Genomic DNA, 22,340 nt, shown 5'->3' on the forward strand with positions numbered 1-22,340 from the left:
TGCATCACAAGTGCATAAAAAAATCATTTTTGGAAAGGAAAAACGCTGCAACCAAACATATAACATACTTGATTTACTGTGTGTTTAAGTTTTATGGTGGTGACAGGGTCTCTTTGAGAAGCAAAGGACACAGGGTAGTGAACCATTTCTAGAAGATGTTATAGTAGAGCTACAGGGATTGGAAGATAAACGGATCATTAAGCTGAACTCCGGGATCAGCAGATATTGTCTAAGTACAAGAGACGTGTATTCCTCCTTGAAGCTTGGTGTGCTTTGTGTATTTCTTTCAGATGTGTGCAGTAATCCAGTGTGAAATTTGGTGCTTCCTGTAAAAAAAAACGCTCACTTCTGCTCTCTCTACTTGTGCAGAGTGACTGGTCTTGTCTCCACCCCCTCCTGTAGGTTTCTGCAGGCATCATTAGTGGGCGGGGCCTCCCGGGCCCCTGTCACAGCTCTGCTCTCTATATAAGCTATGTACAACACAATGATGATGTTGCTGCTACTTTTAAAAGGCATTATCTGGGTTAGCAAAGGCATTTGGTGCATGCAAAGTGGATTGATCTCCTTTGTGGCTATTGATTAAAATATTTAAATGAATGTTCAGTTTTAATATCAATATTTTGAACATGTTGGATAATGAATGCTGTTGGCATTCACCCGTGTTCATTTGAAACAACCGAATTCCCAAGCACATGATTAAACACGGGCGCGCTTCACTCCAATTCCATATGCATCACTTTCATAACTCCAACGTGCAGGGCCATCCCCGATGGTACATGCAGCATGGAATTAAATTGCCTATACATACCCATATTGTTAGGTAAAGCGAGCGAACAATAAATGTAGGAGAGTAAAGTGCACAAACAGGCGCAGTTAACTGTTGACGCACCTGCGCTGCACGTGGTTAAATGACCCCGCGTGGCTACAATTATCCAGCCCACATTGGTGTGATTGGAAAAAGTCTGACTACACCGGGGCCATACTCCATGCCACTCGATATGAGGGTGTCACCATTGTACCGCAGAAAATGACAAATCTCCTGAAATGAGAGATGACACTCTTCCCGGCCAGCTGGGACGAATCTATATTTGTGCGCGCTAATTAGTCCATGCAGCGTCTCAATCCTATTTGCGTTGAATGCTTTTTTATTTATACCCATACGGTTCGCAGGGTAAAAGGTAAGTACTATGATATTTACTAAACAAGTGAGCACAAGCCAAGCAGGGTCAGAGGCGAACCCCTACACAGCAAACACAGCACACTTCACACATGACTCTTTACACACGTCCAATCTGTATTCCGGTACTCGGTCAAAACCACTCCGTTACCATCCGCAGGACGGCTTAAAGACGTCCTGATATGCATATCTTACTATTAATAGCTTTGCATTATTATGTGTCACAGTGCCTGTAGGAGTACGCATTCAAGCAGTGCATAATGTGCATAGGTGGGTGACTATATGGACCCACTATATGTACACCCAATTGTGCACTCACACTTATACTACCCTCATTCCATCACACTGGTATGTCAACATGTCACACACCGTCACAGAGTGACACACACCTGTTCAGAAACATTCTAGGTGTATGGTCACCTGCGTGACACCTCTGCATTAAAGGCAGGCATGCAGCAACCAGGGATAAACATCCGCAGAGGAAAATAATAGACGAGCACAACAGACGGACATGCAGAGACACACACACACATGCCGACACATCCTATCACACACTCTGGTGACTGTCAGCAGTTTGCACGCTTTCTATATTTAGCTGTCGGCAGCGTGCGCTCTCCTCCCAGCTCTGTCTCTCTCACCCTTCGATGGGGTCTTCCTCACATGGACTTGGAGGGTCACAGGCAAGTGCTTCCCCCTCGTCGGACACTGCCTGGGGCTCCATGCTGCACTCTCTCAGACAGTCAGAAGTGCGCTGAGAGTGCGGGGACACTGCTGTCAGGCAGAGACTGCACTCCGGGTGGTTACCAGGGAAACGAGGAGGAAAAGACTCTATGGATGGGGAGGAGGTCTCTCTCCCTCTCTCGCTCTCCTCTCTCTCTCTCTCTCGCTCTGTCTCTTGCTCAAAGTGTAGAATAAGGGAAAAGAGGACTGCAAAAGAAGAAGGGAAAGAAGAAGGGCAGGCAGAGGAGGAGAGCAACAAAAAAAAGGGTGGGGGCAATTATTGTGGGGAGGAAAGGAAAAAATGGAAAGAGAATGGGATTTACAGAGAGAAGAGAGAGAATTGGAGAGGAGGAGAGAAGAGAGGGAGCAAAGAGGAGGAGGAGGAAGATGAGGAGGAGGGAGAAAAGCAGAATAGGTGTTTAGACAGCAGACAGAAATAGAACGGGAAACAATGTAACAAGAGAGGGTTCTCTTTGTAAGAAAGGTGTTGGACTTAGTTGTCATATTCGAGGATGGGATCGGTGACCTCTTAACCCATTTATAAGAAGCACAGGGACTTGGCAGCACGCTGGAAATTGTTTAATCAGGCTGCAAATTACAGGAAGAGCAAGGTGCAGTAACCCATGGCAACCTTCAATTATTCTGTGATGACATGTCAGATATTTATTCGATGTTGCATCGTATCATTGCTCTTTACTCTGCCTTAAAAAAATAAAACAATCTTGTGTTGTACATCCGCTTTATTGCACATTATTTTTTTTTGGTTGTGTTCTCTTGGGATTTATTTCTGTGTGCCCAGGCAGATTTGAACACGAATTTGTAAACATCGTAACTATGTTGTTTCTAATAATTCTCTGTAAGGGCTTTTTCAAATGGGCAGTTCAATCAGGTCTGCTTGTCAGTTTTTCAAGTGGATCTGATGGGAAGCCCAATGTAAAGGTGGCCATACTTTGTTCGATTTTGGTTCAGAAATCATACATGAATGATCTTTCTAATGAGTATTGAACAGTTTATGATACAGCACCGATTTTCGTTTTTGCTAATGTGAACGAAATCAGGTCAGGTTGTAAAATTTTTCTCTGACCAAACAAAATTCGATGACTGAGTGGGGCTTTCATTCGTCCAAAGTGCCTCTGCCACATGCGCAAAAGAAAGCTGCCTAGGTCAAATGAATACTTTCTCTGCATAGGTTTTTATGGCTAACGAACAATTTCTGAAATTGACATTTGACTATTCTTGATGGGATTTCGTGGTATAATGAAACAAGCGTTCGTGGCAGCAACAAAACTGTTCGAATGAAAATCTAACACTGTACGGCCACCCGCCCTCGTTCACACCTGAACGTTTTGTAGCGCGTTCTACGCTCGACAAACGCTCTACAAAACGCTCCAAAATATAAATCCCATTGTATTCAATGGTCTAGTTCCCACCGTGGCGTATTTCCGCCCGTCCCTAACGCGCTACAAAACGGCCCACGCCTGAAAAGGTACAGGTACTACTTTGGGCCGTTTTGTTGCGCGTTTCCATTGGTATACAGCCAAGTAGCCTTCGGAAACGCGCGTTTGTTGCGCGACTTTTTTACCACGAATCACGGTAAAAAAACGCGTGACGGTCGCGCGACAGACGTGCATATGCAATACGCCTAGGTGTGAACGAGAAGTAAGTCTATGGAAAGCTGGATCTAAATGGATGGGTGTCTGTTTGCACCTGGTTACCCACTGCTCCAGGCAGGTCCAGAAAAACAAATGGAACAGAGTTCCGCTTTGCCAGACCTCATTGTGGCAGATCGGGGGTAATCTGATGTAAATTGGACATGTCCGTTTACATGTGAATCTCCATAGACCAGCATGGGGTCCAGTAATTACATTTTGTTTCCTCCATCACAAGATAAAGGAAAAAAATTGGACGGACATGGATGTCACAACGATGACATCCAATCCGAACTGCTCCGATCAGGAGGGAATCCATGCACAGATCCCCTCCTGATCAGACTGTGTGAACGGGGCCTTATGCTGGTATCACAGGCCATGCCTGTTTACCAATCTTTGCATGTAAGGGTCTGTTCACACTAGCCTGTGGTTTCTTGCACAGGCTAGTATGCACTGTCTATGGGGGTGGTGTTTTGCACACATCGCACTGTTTACATTTTTTCTTTTTTTTAATTCATTGAAGTGTCACAAAAGGACATTAAAGGTAATGTATTAAAACTATGTTGGGTTCAAGTGACTGATGGAGCCTTCAGATGAGCTCTGGTGCCTTGCAGGAAAATACAGCACGTCTGTACTTTTCTGCAACCCACTACAAGTCTTGGGTGTAAACCGGGCACCTAAAAAACAACTGTCCTGGTCACTGCACATAGTGTGAATGAGCACTAGGGGGAAATGTACAACTGATAAGGATCTGCCTGTTTAGAAATCTGTCATTTGAGGACATAAATCTGGCCATACACTATAAGAATTGTATTTTGTTCAAAATGTGTTCATTGGGTGGCCCTTTCACTACCCTTCCATCTGGGATCCTTCGATCAGAAAATCAAAGGAGCCAGAAATTTTAGTGCCAAGTGGCTGCCCCTGTCACTGTTTGGTTATTCTGACAGTGGCACCCCTGCCTCTGTCAGAATATAAAGGACACAGCAGGAGATTTGTTCATCTACACTGTTTAGAGTGACTGGAGGAATCTGTTATATTTTTTCCATTCAGCCCGCAGATTGAACCAAAAAATATAACAGTGTATGGCCAGCTATACAGTATCTGCAGACATCAGATGGTGACTGGCACACTATCCAGCCACTGACCACAGAGTGATCTTACTAATCACACTAATGTGTACATTTACATAGATCAAACATGCATGTCTGTGTCTGTGGAGTGAGGAGGAGTGAGCACTCAAGAATCAGCTTGGAGGTTGACCGCAAAAACTTCCCCCATTGAGGTTTAGCCATGAAACATCAGGGAGGGCATACAGACACATAACTGTTTCCCAATTTATCTAGCAATAACTGGATTACCTTTATTTTGGACGAGTTTGTAAAGAAAACCTGTACTGAGAGAAAAATGTGCAAAGGAACAGATTTGTTTTAGGGCTTTTTCACACCGGGTGCATTGAGTTGTGTTGATCTACACAAGCTCCACGCAAGGCCACTGAGAGAACCATTATTCTCTATGTGCTCTGTTCACACCATGCAACTGCGTTGGTGCGTTACATAAAAATGCATCATGTCTACATTATGCAACGCAATTCGCTGCAGTACATCGCAACATGGTGTTGAGCATAGATATAAACAAAGTGTTTTTTTTCAATTTAGTTAAAGTAAGCACTGTGATATGCTGTTACAACACATCACAGCGTGGATGCACAATGCACACCTGCATCACTGCTGGGAACAGGCACTAATCCCCAACAACAGCATGTACCTGTTAGGTTTTAAATGTTGTTTTATGCAATTTACATACTTCCTGTGGCCCAGTCTGTGCAGACAGTATGGCAACTCACCAAGAAGAATCCAATGTAGTTTATTCCAGGCTTGGTGCATTACAGGGATGTTTCTGGGTACTTTCTGAAGGTGAAAAAGCATATTAGAACAATATGCCTTCTAAGTCCATGGATGTAGCTCATCACACCATGAGGGTAAAAACAAAAATAACAGGGGCACGGGGAGGCTGGGAGTGGCAGACTAAGAGCTGGTATAACTACCGGGGGAAGGGAAAGGGAAGGATGGAAAGGGAAGGGGGTAGGCAAAGGGACATACCCAGGGCCGTCTTTAACGCGGGGCAAAGGGGGCAGTTGCCCGGGGCCCAGTCATGGTTGTGGAGCCCAAAGCAGCTGCCCCTTAGCCCGCAGAAACTTGCCGATCGGATCGCATAGTAAAATACGTTATGGCAGCAGCCGCAATGCCATAACGTATTTTCCTATGCGATCTGCACGATCGCATACTACAGGTGTAGCTCCTCCCCCGCTCGAGTAGCGTGACATGTAAGTGTCACACGGGCTTCACTGGAGGACGTGCGTACGGGTGCCTCACACATGCCCAGGGGAGTCAGACATCCGGAAAGAAAGACTGAGGCTGACTGGCACGACTGCACGAGGACTGTTCTGGGATTGACTGAGGCAGGTAAGAGCTGGCCAAAGTTTATGCTTACTCTCACAACTTGGGAAATATTGTGTATGTGATCAGTGAAAATATCTCGGTGTTGGGGAAGTGAGAGAAATTCCTGGTGGGGGGGAGAAAATGTTTGCCCAGGGTCCGATCAGTATTAAAGACGGGCCTGGACATACCAATGCATGATACATAAATATGAAAGAGGCTGCGGTGGCAACACACTTTTCTTTGCCTCCTACTGATCTGGTCAGCATTGGAAGCTGAAGGAAGGTGGAAATATCTCCAACATAACTGTGTCTCCAGCAACAGTCACCCTTGCCACCTATATTTTCTCCTAACCATGTTGACATATGGGTTTTATACCTACAGCCAGGGCTGGACAAATCCTAGGAGCCAGGTAGCCAATGCTCCTTCACAATGACAGCTAATGCCTAACGTTTCAGGTATTTGCTAGTTGGCTGGCTCCTGGATTGGACAAACTAGGTCCTGAATTTTGTATAAGTTTGTCCACCTCCCATATAACGTAACCGCTGCTTATGTATTATTTTATCATATACATGCCCATATTGTTGTTGTGCAAATAGATGTAAGTCCCATATTTATGACAGATTCACATGTCTAAGGCTTGCCAGTATAAGCTTCACATTGCAACCATCCACATTGAAAAAAATAGTCATTTCACCACTCAGAGATTGTATTGGTAAGAATATAGACAAGATCTAAAATTCGTCTGGAAGGTCACACAATGAAAATGCATCAGTTGCAAAATAACACCATGTTTACTTGTTCTACCTTTATCATCTGAAAAATGGAAATACTATTTTTGCACCTCTTCCTTAAACACTGATTTTGCCTTATACTGATATTCTGTGTTTGCATTCTGAATAAACCAATCTTTTTTTCTCTGGCCAGTACACCATGTGATCCAATTTCAGTGTCCCTGTTTTCCCTTCTCCGGTAAGCCACGGCTTGTCTTGTCAGTTCCCTGGAAGGAAGCATTTCATAGCATTCTGGGACACAGACTGAGATCTCAACATTTATAACAAGTTAGAACTAGCATGGCTTGTAAAACACCATATAAAATAAAAGTTGTTAGGCCAGAATGACCAGAAAGTTATATTATAATATGTGTTATTTCGATAAATAAAGTCTTAGAAGGGGATAAGAGAAAATAAGAATAAATGGGTAGTTTTGCAAAACAAGAAAAAAAGTTATGTGGATGTTAGTAGGTTGAATAACAGGCTACCTAAAGTACAACTCCAGGCATGCAATACATACATGTGTGTAAATCACAAGAGTTCAAATATACATTATGCCAGTGGCATATCTATACTGGGGTGGGGGGTATAGTTCTCCATGAGTACAGCCAGTGGCAAAAGGGGGTGCTGTGGGAGTGAATGCACAGCTAGGCGGATTAATATCCCACCTCACAGTGCCTGCACCATGCTTTTCTGCTAGATAACAGAGGATAACAAAGTGCACCATGAAAACCAGTAGCTGCCTCTATCTATTTGTTGCTCAAATATTGTCACAATCCCCATTTTCCAGTTGCGTATTGTTGCAGTTGCCCATTTTCTGCCCATGTATTGTCACGATTGCCCATTTGATGCCCAAGAATTGCCACAACTACTCATTTGCTGCATGTGGATTGTCGTGCTTGCCTGTGTGTTGCCTGTGCATTATAACAATTGCCCATTTGATTGTATAGTCAGGTATTGCCAGGATTGCCATTTTGTGCCTACGTATTGTCAAGTGAGCACTGTTTGTTTAGAGAAGCATATTACTATAATTTAATCACCTGTAGGCAGCCTGCACCCCACCTTCTGTCACCACCTACTGTGATTGTAGCCCCCTTTTCTTCACCACCCACTGCACCTACATCCCTCTTTCTCTTATCTTATCATCCAGGTCAACCACAGCTTCTCTTCTCCCACCACCTACTGTGACTGTAACCCCCTTCTCTGACCAATCACCATGCTTGCAGCCCCCTTTCCTGACCACCCACCACACCCTGTAGCCCTCTTTTTATCACCATCCACTGCGCTTTTGACCAGCTTCTCCCACCACCCCGTGTGCCTGCACCCCCTTCCCCTTACCACCCACTATGCCTGCAGCCCTCTCCCTTCAAAACTCACTGTGTCTGCAGCCACACTTTCCTCACAACCCTATCAGCCTGCACCCCCTTTCCTCACCACCCACGGTGCCTGCAGCCTGGCTTCGCTCACCACCAATCACCCTTGGGCCCCTCTTCCTTCCCCACCCACTGCGCTCCCCTTCTCTCATATCCCACTGTGCCTGCACCCACATTATACTCACCACCCTCTGCACCCCAACTTTCCAACAGGCCCATCTTTTACCCTACACCTGCACAAAGTGCCCCTCATATACAGTGTAAAGGTGGGGTATTAAGCAAGCAATAGCCTTTAGCTGTGTGCCTAGAGTTCAAGATCTGTAAGAAACATTGAGACAAGATACAACTGTAATTATTCCTCTGTCCCCTTTCTGGTCTTTAAAATTGAAAAACAAAAACCCAAAAGGTTTAGGCTTTACAAACACTTTAAGGACCCCTGCTTTATACAATAACAGTTTACATGTATCCTATTTAAAAACATTTATATACAACCTGCAAATAAAAATATTTTAAAGGGCTCATTCACACAGATGCAAAAATGCTGTTTTCATATCTTTCTACGGATTTGGACGCAGCTCTATTGCACCATGCCAATGTACCCCAACGCATACGAGATTGTGTTTTTTAGCATGTTAAAATACGCTGCCAAACCAAACGGAATATATATGCTGACTTAACGTGAAGTGTTGTGTTAAGGCACATGCATGAAACCCATAGTCCAAATGGATCTTTAGAAAAGAATATAGGTATGGAGACATATAAGAAAAAGCCTTCATACCTGCAAAAATGTATTTTCCAGATATAAGGAATAACACTTCCTGTATATATGTAAAAGAAGATTGCTGTGTGTGCAGTTTCTATATTGCTGATTGCTTGTGCAAATAGATGTAATTACAGGCTTATTATTAATGGGTGTGTGAATCAGAGTTATATGATGTCATGAGAACACGTGGAAGCATCTGCTTAATTGGCATTATTAAGTTCTGTATAGAATTTGATTTTAAATACAGTTTCATATATGATCCTGGATTGCTATTTTACCCACATAACATAGTACATCTTTTTGCTAAATATGTGTATATCACTGGCTCTGACAGATGAAGGGACATGTCAATGTCTTCTTATTGCCATGGAAACAAAGGCAGCTCCTCCATATTAGAGTAGATTGACACATTACAGGAAAATATATGACAGGGAACTTAAATTTTAAATTAAAGTAAGCAAAAAAGAGAGTAAAAAGCAGTTCCTATGCATTCTATGCCTCATGAAATAATCCAGTAACATCAACCAACATGCAACTGCCATATCTGTTGACTACTATTTTCTTTTGGCTGTTGCTGTAAAATGTTGGGTGGGAATCCTCTCTTAGGGCCCATTCACAACTGCAAGCCTCACCAAAGGTGTGGATGCTGGTGTGCGTTGATAGGCATAGTGCTGATGTGCCAATGCCTTGTCTATGCATTGGGGCTGTGCTGGAAAAGAGGCAGCCCCAATGCTTCTGGTGTGTATGGGCCCTTAGTTGTCACTGTAGTAGGTGTCTCACATTGAAAGATTTTATCTCACCTCTTCTTCTCGTGACAACTGAAATTTGATTCCCCACCACATTCTGTACTGGTGACAATGTTCACTAGGACAAATGGAGAAGGTTGAATCTTCACAGCAGGAACATTGACGGCAATAAAATCCAACAAAGTTTCTAACCCTTCCCTTCCACAATCCAAAACTAAAAAACATGTTTTGGCTATAGATATGCTTCATTTCTTCACCCTTTAACTAATTTTTTAACTCAGGGCTGTGTGAAGACTGATCCCTTTCCACAAATCAGCCATGTTATAGGCGGATCGTTGGGGCAGGTGCAGTCATACGCACTCAGAGAACAGACTAGGTATCTATGGCAGTAGCTTACAACCAGGGCCGGTGCAAGCATTTTGCCGCCCCCTCCCCCGGCGCGCACACACACACACCATACATTATATCTGTGCTCCATTAAGCGCAGTGGAGAATACCAGCAGCTATAGAGGAACAACAAATCCCAGCAATATTATATTAACCAGCCTGTATAATGTATTATTGCTGGGATTTGTTGTTCCTCTATAGCTGCTGGTGTTCAGCATTGTGCCGCTGTATTATACAATGCACAATACAATACACAATACAATATACAATGCACAATACAATACACTTTACACAATATATTATACAATGCACAATACAATACTGTATTGTGCATTGTATATTGTATTGTGCATTGTATTGTGTATTGTCAATACACAATACAATATACAATGCACAATACAATACAAAATAATACAATACAATGCAGCATACCACGTGCACTTTTTCTTTGTTACATTACATACCGCTCCAACTTCAGCCAGCTTCCGATCCCGATTCCCAATACGAGTCCGATGTGTCTGGTCTGGGGTGGGTCACCATAAGAGGGTGAACCGAAAACGCCTCCTCGCTCGGTTCCAACTTCCAAATGTGTGCACCACCGGGCGGCTCCCGAGTCCCTCAACAGGTCGCCGTCGCCTCCAGGATGACGCCGCACTGCCTGCTGGTCAGGTCCGTCTGTTGCTCCGCCTCCTGGCTGCAGCCCTCGCTCCTTCACATGCGGCTGAGCGGCCAGGGGAACCAGGGGCGGGGTCAATTACGTCACTCACTGACGTAGGAGGACGTAGCCAAGGACAGTGAGACTGTCACTGAGACGTGAGACTGCACAGGTCAGCGCCGCTGCGGCCGGCGGGGACTCGTCCTTCAGATGCCGCCCGCAGCGGCAGCCCACACACTGGTCTCGATCGGGCGACTGTCTCTGTCAATTTTCCGCCCTGTTCCCTGGCGCCGTAAGGCAAGTGCCCATGTTGCCTTGCGCTAGCGCTGGCCCTGCTTACAACCAACCCATATCAGAGAATAATGGCTTGAACATCACTTGTCCTTCTGGACTGTACGTAAAAATGTATCCTTCCTGAAGAACGTCTGAAACATATTGTGAAATAGTGAACATTTTAATATGTGACCTAACCTTACAAGAAGTTAGTTGTGACCCCTGCTTACCTATTTTTAAACTGAAGTACAGTAATTTCATACAGTTATTTGCAGAGAAATTGTTGTGCACAAGACAGTATGGCTTATTCAGTAAGGCAAAAGGCAATGTGCAATAACCCATAAAAACCATTTGCTTTTTCTCTGGAATACAGCTGTAAACACTATAAAATGTATCACATGTATGATTGCATCCACAAACAAAGACACCGAAATAGTTTTTCATTTTCCTCTATAAGACACCCTTATTGAACAAATGTTCCTCACAAGACAGCCCCTTAATTGACAGATCTTATCTCACTGCCTCTGAACGGTCAAAGTCTGTGAGACAGTGGGATGAGATCTGTCAATTAAGGGGCTATCTTGTATGCAGAGCATGGTCGGCAATGAAGAGGAGTGAACTGTCAAAGTCTGTATCTCAGTTTCTACAGCACACAGAACAATGGGGTAAAAAGTAACATATACAGTGGGAGCTACGTGACTGAGCTGTGAAAAATAATGCAAGGTGAGACTTCTTCTTTAAGGTTATATTATGGAACTTAATTTACTGATTAACGCTAGTGGGTAAGTTTATGCTGACATTAAAAGTCAATTAAAAGTTTAAGTCCACTTTAAATTGCAAGCCTTTCATTTACTGTTTCAGTTGAATATATCAAAATTTAGCTCCATATTGCACCATTAAACTGTTATGAATTGGATATACAATTATTAGTGACAGTTTGTATACCATTATAAATATCCATGTGTGGACATTCATATTTCTACCTTACTCTCTGATGGTTGAGCTGTATTGTGATGAATCATACCTGTTTACAGATGAGGATTTGTTCTCCACATTTAAATGAATACTTTTCGGTTCTCTGTGTCCTTGGTGCCCTGGAGAGAAGTAGAGATATCTATTAGTCAAAACTTCTTTACTCATATTTTGTGTTTTCCCTGTAATTTCATGCTGGCTTGTGCATATCCTTTATGGAGGTTCCAATTCAATAATTTACTTGATTATCATAAAACAAGAAGACAAATGGACTGTTTTGGCCAATTAAAAGAAAAATGAGTTACTGCTGGGGTATCAGTGACTTCAACATAGAGTAGATGTTACAATGCTGTTTACACAGACATAGGTGCAGCAATAATTCTTACATATTATACTGTGATTTGGTGGTCCTGCCATTAAATGATTGTCAGTGAGTGTTATGTCTAATACATGTTTAGCACTGATTCACACTTCAGTGTTTTGCAGCTTGCAGCTTAAAGCTCCAAAACTCTCAACACCCAAAATCCCATACATTGAGCCTGTTCACATGTTCACATCCCAGGGTCACTATCTGCAAGGAGTTTGCATGTTCTCCCTGTGCTTGCGTGGGTTTCCTCCGGGTACTCCGGTTTCCTCCCACACTTCAAAGACATGCTGGTAGGTTAATTGGCTCCTCTCTAAGTTGGCCCTCTATGTATGCATGTGAGATAGGGACCTTAGATTGTAAGCTCCTTGAGGGTCAGGGACTGATGTGAATGTGCAACTATGTAAAGTGCTGCGTAAATTGACGGCGCTATATAAATACCAGTAATAAATAAATAAAATGTAAGTACTGAGGTGCCTGTAGGTCAATACCTGAAGCAAAAAAAGTGCAGAGCTACTTTTGAATAAGAATAGGCTGCTATATGCTGGCAGCACAGAGGTGCGCTGCACCCGGCAAGGGTCCCTACAATATTGCTGGGATCCACCCTGCTGCCTGATTGACAGCTCATCTGCCTCTCTAGATCCCCCTCCCCTGTCTGTCCTTCCAATGAGCACTGGAGGAATAGAGAGAAGGGAGGTGGGAATCCCTGCAGGGAGCTGTGACTGACAATTACCACCGCTCTCTGCTAGGAGAAGAGTGTGAGCTTAGAAATCAGTAATCACATGATCAGTCAGCTCTTAGTAGAGAGCCGGCATGTGACAGCTGCAGTGTCCCAGCTCTAAGTATTGGGAAGAGTGTGTTTTACTCTCCCAATACTTCTCCTTTAAATCCTGACAGACCTTTCTACTCTTTCCTGTTTTATCAAATAAAAATGTTTTAGCTGGGGCTGCTCCTCACAGCTAAACTATAAACAGATTTAAAACACCATATAGTGCAGTTATATGTTCCTTTGAAATTAATTATGTTTATTTTTTCTACACAACTACCATAAGTACCTGACTTTGTCTTACTTTCATCTTTAATCATCTTTAAACTATATCTGCTATTCAAGCTATAGAAGATGAGGCTAGAAAAAGGCCAGGAAATGCGTGTGAATGCATATATATGTGAATGCCATGCTGGAAATCATAGAACAGCTACATGGAATTGGAGAGGAAATTAAAGAGAACCATGTGGTGGCATTACTGCTATGCAGCCTTCCAGAGTCATACAGTGCTCTTATTAACGCTCTAGAAACCAGATCTGAGCAGGAACTAACACTAGAATGCGCCAAAGGGAAATGATATGGCCGCGAACGTACAGAATCCGTCAAAAAAAGAACGGAATTGGACTATTTTGCAGGCCGCACGGTTTCATACCGCATGGCTGATGCAAAAGTCTGAACAATGCATATTAAAGAGCATTGTTTTTTCTGTTTAGAGTGGCTCCGGGCTTATTTGGCTGGCCGAATACACGCGGACAACCGCTCTTGTGTGAATGGAGCCTAACTCTTCCTTGCTCTACCCAAAACATAAAAAAAACTAACTATAAATAAAAGAAACATACAGCAGGAGATCCTGGATCAGTTTTGGCAAGAGGTTAAACAACTAAAAAAGAGTTCACCCTCCAGGATCAAAACACTGTTGCGGCTACAGATCATAGTACAATTTGGTTTAAATGAGAATACATCAAGCTAGTCTGGTTGAGAGTAGTTAAACTGGCCGAGGTTTCAAGGGCATCTACTGTGTCCAGAAGCGTAAGTAAACAGTATGTATGGACAGCAACAGCACTTACTGCATGGAAGGTACAATGTTTTCAGAAGGTGAGTAGATATCTTTTTGAACTCTGGCAGAAAATTGTCTTGATTATACTGCAAGGCTGGCTCATAATTAGTATTTTATCTTACCGTGACACTTTTAAACATTTTACTGTGAGAGGACAGAAAATATTTCTTCTTAATCCCCTTTTACTGCCAGAGACATGGAAAACTTTCTTTTTCTAAACACTTCAGCCTGAGGAACTGCAAAATATTCCTAGATCAACCGCTGCTTTGCTACTCGGATGTACCTAGCTGTTAAAAGGCAATCCTGTTAACCCCTTTACTACCTATGAGCTTTGACATTCAAATGAATAGCCCCTATTCTGTATGATTTCCACATGTATAGATTCAGTTGGTCTGCTTGCTAACTGATATTTGGCCACGTGTGGAGAGAATAGGGGGATAGTATTGAACACCATGCCATGTTCATTTTACTCGACATTGGCAAAATCTGTTAGATTTAAATCTATACTGTGCTAGGCAGCCATTTAAGGAGACACATTTGACAAGTCATAAGCCACCCGAAGATACATTTAACATAATATGGGACAGCTAACGATGAATAGAGATGTCATAAACCTGCTCTAGTGAGGTTCTGTAAAAGACTCATAATGAGGCCCTGTTGTAAATGGCCCTGTCATAAATAGTCATAAACAAAACACATTTGTGAGTCTGGTTTTTGACTAAAATTTTAATTTTCTTACATTTCAAATTCTCAACTCTATATTCCATATTTACTACTGTCAGTAGTAGTAGTAGGTTCCTTCATAGCAATGTATTACATTAATGGATAAGAAAATACCAACCAGTTAGACAACAAATAGACCTTATTTTTAAACGTCCCGAAGGCTAAAAAGACACCTTAGACATCCTAAGAGAAACATGCATAAGATCTATATCCTATTTGGTGTCTAACAATTTGTTATTTCATTCTGCTAAATAATATGATGGTTGTCAGATTGTAAAACCTTGTCAGATTAAAATATAGATATATTTAGGATAGTTGGTATTAAGGACATGTCTGCTAAGCATAACCCTATTTCTTGTCTTTTCAATAAAACAGTATTAAGCTGAATCTCTGAATGCTCTGATTAGGAATTATATAACTGTGCCTCTGTAAAGACCTACCATAATGTCAACTCTACTGGTGCATGGTTCATGTTGTGGTGGGATAGCTCTATTTAGAGCATCAGTGACACATCTGGTTGACAGCTTCTTAGAATTGTTCTACTAAGAGCATTAGTACATGAGTTAAGTAACTAACCTTGCACTAAAAGTTGGCTTGAACTTGTAGTGCTGCCCTTGAACATGCACTGCACACTGACCCAAGTCTGGAAAAAGTTTAGATGCCTAACTTCCAGCTCTTGAGCAGAGGGGGAGGGAAAAAGAAAGGCTCACTGGGATAATGGAAAGCTGTACAGGAAGGATCGGCAGTGAGGCAGAAATGGTGGCTCATTGCACCAAAAAAACTTAGGGAACACTTGTTTGAGGTGGCACACAAAGCTCCATTAGCAGGTTACTTGGGAATCATTAAGCACAAGCGATGTAGATTTTTTTATTGGCCTAGCATGCTTCAAGACACAGCCTGTGTTACCTGCCAGTGGGTCGGCAATGCAGGAGATGTTCACAGGGCTTTAAAACAATCTTTCCTTGTAATTGATGAACCTTTTAGGAGGGTGGCGGTGATATCATTGGGCCATGTGCAGAGGTCCAGGCAAACATTACATCATGACACTAGTGAACTATACCACCCAGTACCCAGAGGCTATGGCACTCCTTCAAGGTGGACAAGGTCACTGATGCACTGCTGAAAATCTTTACAAGAGTATTTCCAACACAGCTTCTTAGGGATCAGTGTCTACAAGTTAGCACACCAAGCATTTTAACTTAAGATAAGTATAATATTTTATTGAAAATCTTAAAATAGTAAACAAATATATTTAACACAGTATTAGGGATCCCACCAAAATGTCTGCTAAACTACAATAGTAACATATCTAATGGTTGTCAGTGCTAATAAGCAAAACATGGGACACAGTGAAGGATAAAAAACCTATACATATCAACATACTGTATATACAGCAAAGGAATATAACAAACAAGTAGCAAGCAAACCCGGACACCCAGAAGCAAGAGTGGAGGTGGAAAAACCTAACAATGTTTTTGGGTGAAAATCAACTTAAACCCTACCTGTGGGATGGTGGGAGATTTATGTATTAGATTTCATTCTGTACTGTATTTCAATTTCTCTTTCAAGGGGTTAATACCCAATAAACACTAGCATTAAAAAAGAGCTGGGTAATCTAATAAGTGAATATTCAACAAACTACTAAATGTAAGCAAAGAAGATTTACAGTGATAGTCTGCGCAATAAATAAAATGGCACAGTGCAGCAACCACTGTGCTTACAAGTGTTCCTAGCACAACCATCTCTTCAAGACAGAAACCTTCTGGACACAATCAAAATGAATTACATGAACAGGAAGAAAGAGCAGTGGCTCGTGCTCGGATGATTTCAAAGAGTATTATCTTTTATTCAGAAGGCAAGGATTTGAAATACAGGCAAAGTAGAGTAAGCCATGGGGCTTAGCAATACATGGAGCCAGTACTGGCCAGTTGCAAAATATTTTCTTTCTTCTTTCTTTTTCATTTCCAGGCAACAAGGTCTCTTCAATGCACAGCAGTCAGGATCTAGAACAGGGATCTCAATGTACTGGCCTGTGAACTGGTACCATGCGGCCTGCAGCCAGCTGACACGTCAGGCACGCAGTCACGGACCACGTACCTGACTTGGTGGAGCAGCTACACGGTCTGCATCTCTGACGGATGATCTCCGACCGCTTAGCTGCCCCCGGCAGTTCCGGCACCCAGTGAGTCAGAGCGGCGTGTGCTCTGACAGGTTTCACTGAGCACCGGCCGAAAGGAAGAATTGTTAATGTCTGTACCAACCAAAGGTGCAGACCATACTAATCAAACACTGAACCACCAAGGAATGTGGGGGTGGTATTACATTGTGTGTATTTCTGTGTGTGCGGGGGTGTATTTTTGCGCGTGTGTATTTCTGTGTGTGGGGGTTTATGTTTCTGTGTGTGTATTTGTTTGTGTGTGTATTTCTGTGTGTGTGCATATTTTTCTGTGTGTGAGTATTTCTCTGTGTGCATATTTGTGTGTGTGTGCATATTTCTGTGTGTGTGCATATTTCTGTGTGTGTGCGTATTTCTGTGTGTGTGTGTATTTCTCTGTGTGCGTATTTTTGTGTGTGTGTGTATTTCTCTGTGTCCGTATTTCTGTGTGTGTGTATTTCTCTGTGTGTGTGTATTTCTCTGTGTGCGTATTTCTGTGTGTGTGCATATTTCTCTGTCTGTGTGTGTGTATTTCTGTGTATGTGTATTTCTGTGTGTGTATGTTTATATTTCTGTGCGTGAGTGTGTATTTCTGTGTGTGAGTGAATGTGTGCATCTGTTGGTCCTCTATAAATAAAATTAAAACCTGTGGGGAAAAAACACACATATACTGACACTGCACACATATACACATGTATACATAGTAATATGACACACACAGAAACATTAACACACATACGGCCATCACATAGAAATCCTGACAATACACACACACACAAACACATGTAGCCCCTATATGATATACATATATGTGCTATCACAGCGATTCCTGTTCCTAACTATATACCAACATTACAAACACACACAGACATTAACACTGTTACCGTATAGAGTTACATTTTGTTTTGAAGTATGACATTTTATGAAATTTGGCCAGCGGCCCACACGGGAGAAGAACATTTGTCCAGTGGCCCCCAAGTGAATTGAGTTGTGAGACCCCTGATCTGGAGAGCACCTCACCAGCTTACTAGGAGTTTACTTCTTGTACTTTGTGCTGTGTAACGTCTTGTATCACCAGTCACCAATCCTGTATCTCCATCAACAGAATCTGATAGATGGCCATGATCGTCTTCTTAAAGCGAACCTTTGTCTTTTATTGCAAACTGAGTGTGTTTTGTCTACCAGCGATACATTTTATGGGATTTATGGTTTTTAATGCACATTGGGTGTATTGTGGTGGTGGTAGAGTTTAGCACTATCATGTTTAAAAAAAAAAATTTGTAATAAAATTGTAATGCTGTTTTTACATTATTAGCTGGTTTATGTTCCAGAGAACAGCGGTGTGCTTTTATATCTGACCAAGATGGTTAGGAGGGCCCTGCTCGTGACGGCTTACAATCTAAAAGTGAAGGGCAAGTGATACATGAGGAGGTAGCTGTGTGGGGATGAATTGTATGAGAATGTGATGTTTGAGTGGTTAGTTTGAGGTGGGATAGGTTTCCCTGAAGAGATGAGTCTTAAGGGATCGCCTCAAACAGTCAGAGTGGGAGAGAGATGGATGGGTTGGATTAAAGAGTTCCAGAGAATTATTATTATTATTATTACATAGTATTTATATAGCGCCAACAGTTTACGCAGCGCTTTACAATATAAGGAAGACATTACAGTTACAATGCAATTCAAGACAAGATGGTAAGGAGGGCCCTGCCCCTGAGGGCTTACAATCTAAAAGAGGAGGGGGAAAATGGGAGAGAGAATGGGAGAGACTCTAGAGAAGTCCTGGAGGCAAGCATGGGAGGAGTTGCCGAGCTAGCTGGAAAGCAGGAATTCTTTGGAAGGGCAGAGAGGAAGGTTAGGGTGATACTTTGAGACAAGGTTTTACTATAAACCTCTAAATTGTTTTTAATGTCATTGCATTTAAAATTAACACTGATTAATTAAAGATCTGCATCTCTAATATTCAATGACACCTACATCGACAGTAATGGTAATGGCCATTACTGTAATACTAAGCTATGAAGGGTTGCTTGAGATTAGATGACTGCCCCTTGCTGATCCGCAGGCTCTCACCTCATGATCATCTTTGCAATAGTCTCTGCATCTCTGCACAGGGAGAAAAGCAAAGAAAACCTTACATCAGAATGATTAAGGAGCCACACAGGGAGGAGATCTCTGATCTAAGAGGTGCATTTCAATCACTGCTACAAAGGCAGACAGCATAGCCTTGGATCTCAGTATCAAAGAGCCAGTTATGTGTTAACTATCAAACACTCCCTGATGTGTATTACTCACTCTGACTGCAGGGCAATTTCTTTCACTGCCTGGTACATGAACTACAAACTAAGTAAACCATCTCAGAGGGTTACAATTCACTATAGTAATTGTTTGATTCATTTGCTGGGTAAATACAAACAAATGTATAAATGTACAATGTAACAATGTATAAATTACACAAGGGTTCCTTTGATCCAGAACCCATTGTTCTTGCTGCTTTAGAAAGCATGCCAGGAAGCTATAGAGGCCTTTTGTATTTCACACTACTATATCAGCATTTCAAAACCTTTTTGGCGCCCTTTAAATGTATGCAAAATCTTGAGGCACCCCAGTCTAAAATGTAAAACACATACAGGGTTATTCACGAAGGAGCCCTTCGGTTCAGTTGAACCAAAGGGCTGCTGTACGGGCTCTCTCCCACTCCGCTGCAGGGTCTAAGGTCCTGTAAATCATCACGTCCTATACACAGTGTACAGTATAGGATGTGAGGACGCCGAGTGACATTCCATTGCTGCAGTGTAGGAGGAGACAGGCTGGAAGGAGCGCTGCCACAGCCGCCTGGCTCCAAGGATCGGGTGAGTATATCTTTGTAATTTTCCTCCCTAGACCAAAACGAATAGCTAAGCCTTGCAGGGCGGGAGTAGCCCCACTGCAAGGGTTGATAATAATTTCCCCCTGAGCTCTGCTTGAAGGAAACTAAAACTTTTAAACATCAAGAAGCAGCCTCCATTGTAAGTGATTAATCAGTATTTGAAATCGCTTCAACACATTTTGACTTTAATTTCACTCATATTTTAATACATATTAGGCTGGAGTTCAGCTTCAAGAGATAAACCCAATCCTTATTTTGACAAGTGAATAATAAGCACAAGTCTTCTTTACATCAAGAGATCCACAACAGGTGAATGTGTTAAATGCTTTGGGCTTGTATCCCTCAGCTGACATCCTCTGCCAATTTGACATTATGTGACTGTAAACTTGAAATGATTTATATGGTTTGGTATGAGAATTCTGACTTCATGTAATGTGTCACTGGCAGTTTGCAGTTCCTTTAATCAAACAGATAGCTGACAGGGGTGACAAGAAACAAGCACATTTATTATGTTGTATTTAATATCTGCATGCAATTCTTCTGTACAGATTCCTTGTACTGTTCTTCTTTCTACAATATCTTCTGTTTAATCAGCAGTCAAGGCTCCGGGCGTAATCATAGCAAGGGTTGATGTGTTGTCTGGATTGCTGTGCACAATTTTTACCTGCAGCAAAAGATGACAATAGCAAGATCTCCAAGGTCAGACGCGAAAAGCTTGCAGTATTTGAAAGCCGTGCCTGGAGGTAGCCCATGTTTGTGTCTGAAAGATACACAGCGGATGTAGAGTATTTCACAATGGTCTATGCTGAATGAGTATACTACGGTAATTCTCCTGTGACACATACAGAAAAGGAAAGTCTACGGCACCAGCCAGTCAGTGGGTTGTTTTCTTCTTCTAATTGGCACTAGAATATGGCAGTTTAAATTTAAATGAGTAACTTTGGGCAGCAGCTTAACTCCACCCTTGGTTTGTCATTTAATATATGGCAATTACTGAGTATCAATGGGCAAATCCATTTTAAATGTATATATTTTATATGTCTCTATGGCTCTGGTTTGTGCAGAAGATCCCTGGGGCCATGCTAAAAAAAACATTTAAAAAAAAACAATTCTGACTTTTAAAGTCAGAATTCTATGTTTATAAGTCAGAATTCTATGTTTAAAGGTTGGAATTCTGACTTTCAAACTCAGAATTCTGATTTTCATCTCAGAATTCTGACTTTTCATCTCAGAATTCTGACTTTCAAACAGAATCCTGAGATTTTCAAACTCAGAATTTTAAACTCAGAATTCTGACTTTTAAATACAGAGTTCAGATGTTTAAACACAGAATTCTGACTTTCAAACGCAGAATTCTGACTTTTAAACACAGAATTCTGACTTTAAAAGTCAGAATTTTGTTTCTTTTTTTAGCAAAAAATCCTGACTTTCAAATACAGAGTTCAGACTTTTAAACACATAATTCTGACTTTTAAACACAGAAATATGACTTCCAAACACAGAATTCTGACTTTAAAATTCAGAATTTTGTTTCATATTTTTTTAGCATGGCCCCAGGGTTCCTTTGTAGGTTTGCATCCCACCTAGCTCCTGGCAACTAGTGACATCAGTGAGCTGGGTGGAATGCCGGACAGAGCTGCTGACAGCGAGGTCCAACGTCTGTCACTGCCCCTGCCCTCTTCAAACAAATCATCCACGCCCCCATCCCCACCAGTGACCATTTCCTGACAGCCAAACCTTCCCCCCCGGAACAGCATTGCCTCAGGTGGCGATTTACCTAGGGACACAAGCCAAAACAGCTTCACGCGACTGAATCATTTTCTGTGAATTTGATTGAACACATCGGAGCCCAGTACCAGTGTAAAAATCATATGCGATCAACCTATATGCTTCAGTCCATAACTTCAGTAGGATCAGCACTCACCCTCAATGTTGGACCTTGTAACCATTAGGAAGATCTATAGTTCGCTGGATAACCATCATCTGTAAACAAGAATGTGACTAGGAATTCAACAGAAGTTGGAAAAGTTTTTTCCAATACTGCTCCAAATATTAGGAAAACTTGCAAATCTATCCTGCAAATAGACTTCCCTCAAATAATAAAACACTTCTAATAGTATAGTATTGTTTATGGGCATGTATATGTAGCGCTCAACCCTGAAGGAGCCGCTGGATATATCAGATACTTCTGTCTGACCTCTGTGAAACACTTGCAATGGATCAGCAGCACACCAGCACACCTTGTGGGTTTACCAAACAAACAATATGCTGACTCCAACAGATAAATGGATATGGTGAACAATAGCAAGAAAGAACATGCATGCAATAAAAACACATTAAGTATTCAGGCACACCTCAGCTGCAGCTGTCTAGCTTCAGTAATAGACCATACTGAGCTAACTGAAGTAATACTATCTGACTATTGCTAAACTGGGTTAATAATGACTCAATCAAGAATATCCCCAGTTCCATACCTCACTGGCTAG

General features: G+C 42.1%; 1 protein-coding gene across 2 annotated transcripts in view; it reads right to left on the reverse strand.

Moving 5' to 3' along the window:
* NGEF (neuronal guanine nucleotide exchange factor) overlaps positions 1–22,340 on the reverse strand; it is a 99,139-nt gene that overhangs the window by 63,630 nt on the left and 13,169 nt on the right. Inside the window, exon 2 of one of the 2 annotated variants that reach the window (XM_018567666.1) lies at positions 11,976–12,045. In XM_018567666.1, coding sequence (XP_018423168.1) covers positions 11,976–12,045 — 70 coding nt within the window. Of the gene's footprint in view, positions 1–1,815; positions 2,222–11,975; positions 12,046–22,340 lie in introns of those variants that run through there. The other variant, XM_018567667.1, reaches the window with a different exon arrangement.

This window comes from Nanorana parkeri, unplaced genomic scaffold, assembly GCF_000935625.1.
Source record: "Nanorana parkeri isolate BGI_ZX_2015 unplaced genomic scaffold, ASM93562v1 scaffold1080, whole genome shotgun sequence".
Lineage (NCBI taxonomy): Eukaryota > Metazoa > Chordata > Amphibia > Anura > Dicroglossidae > Nanorana > Nanorana parkeri.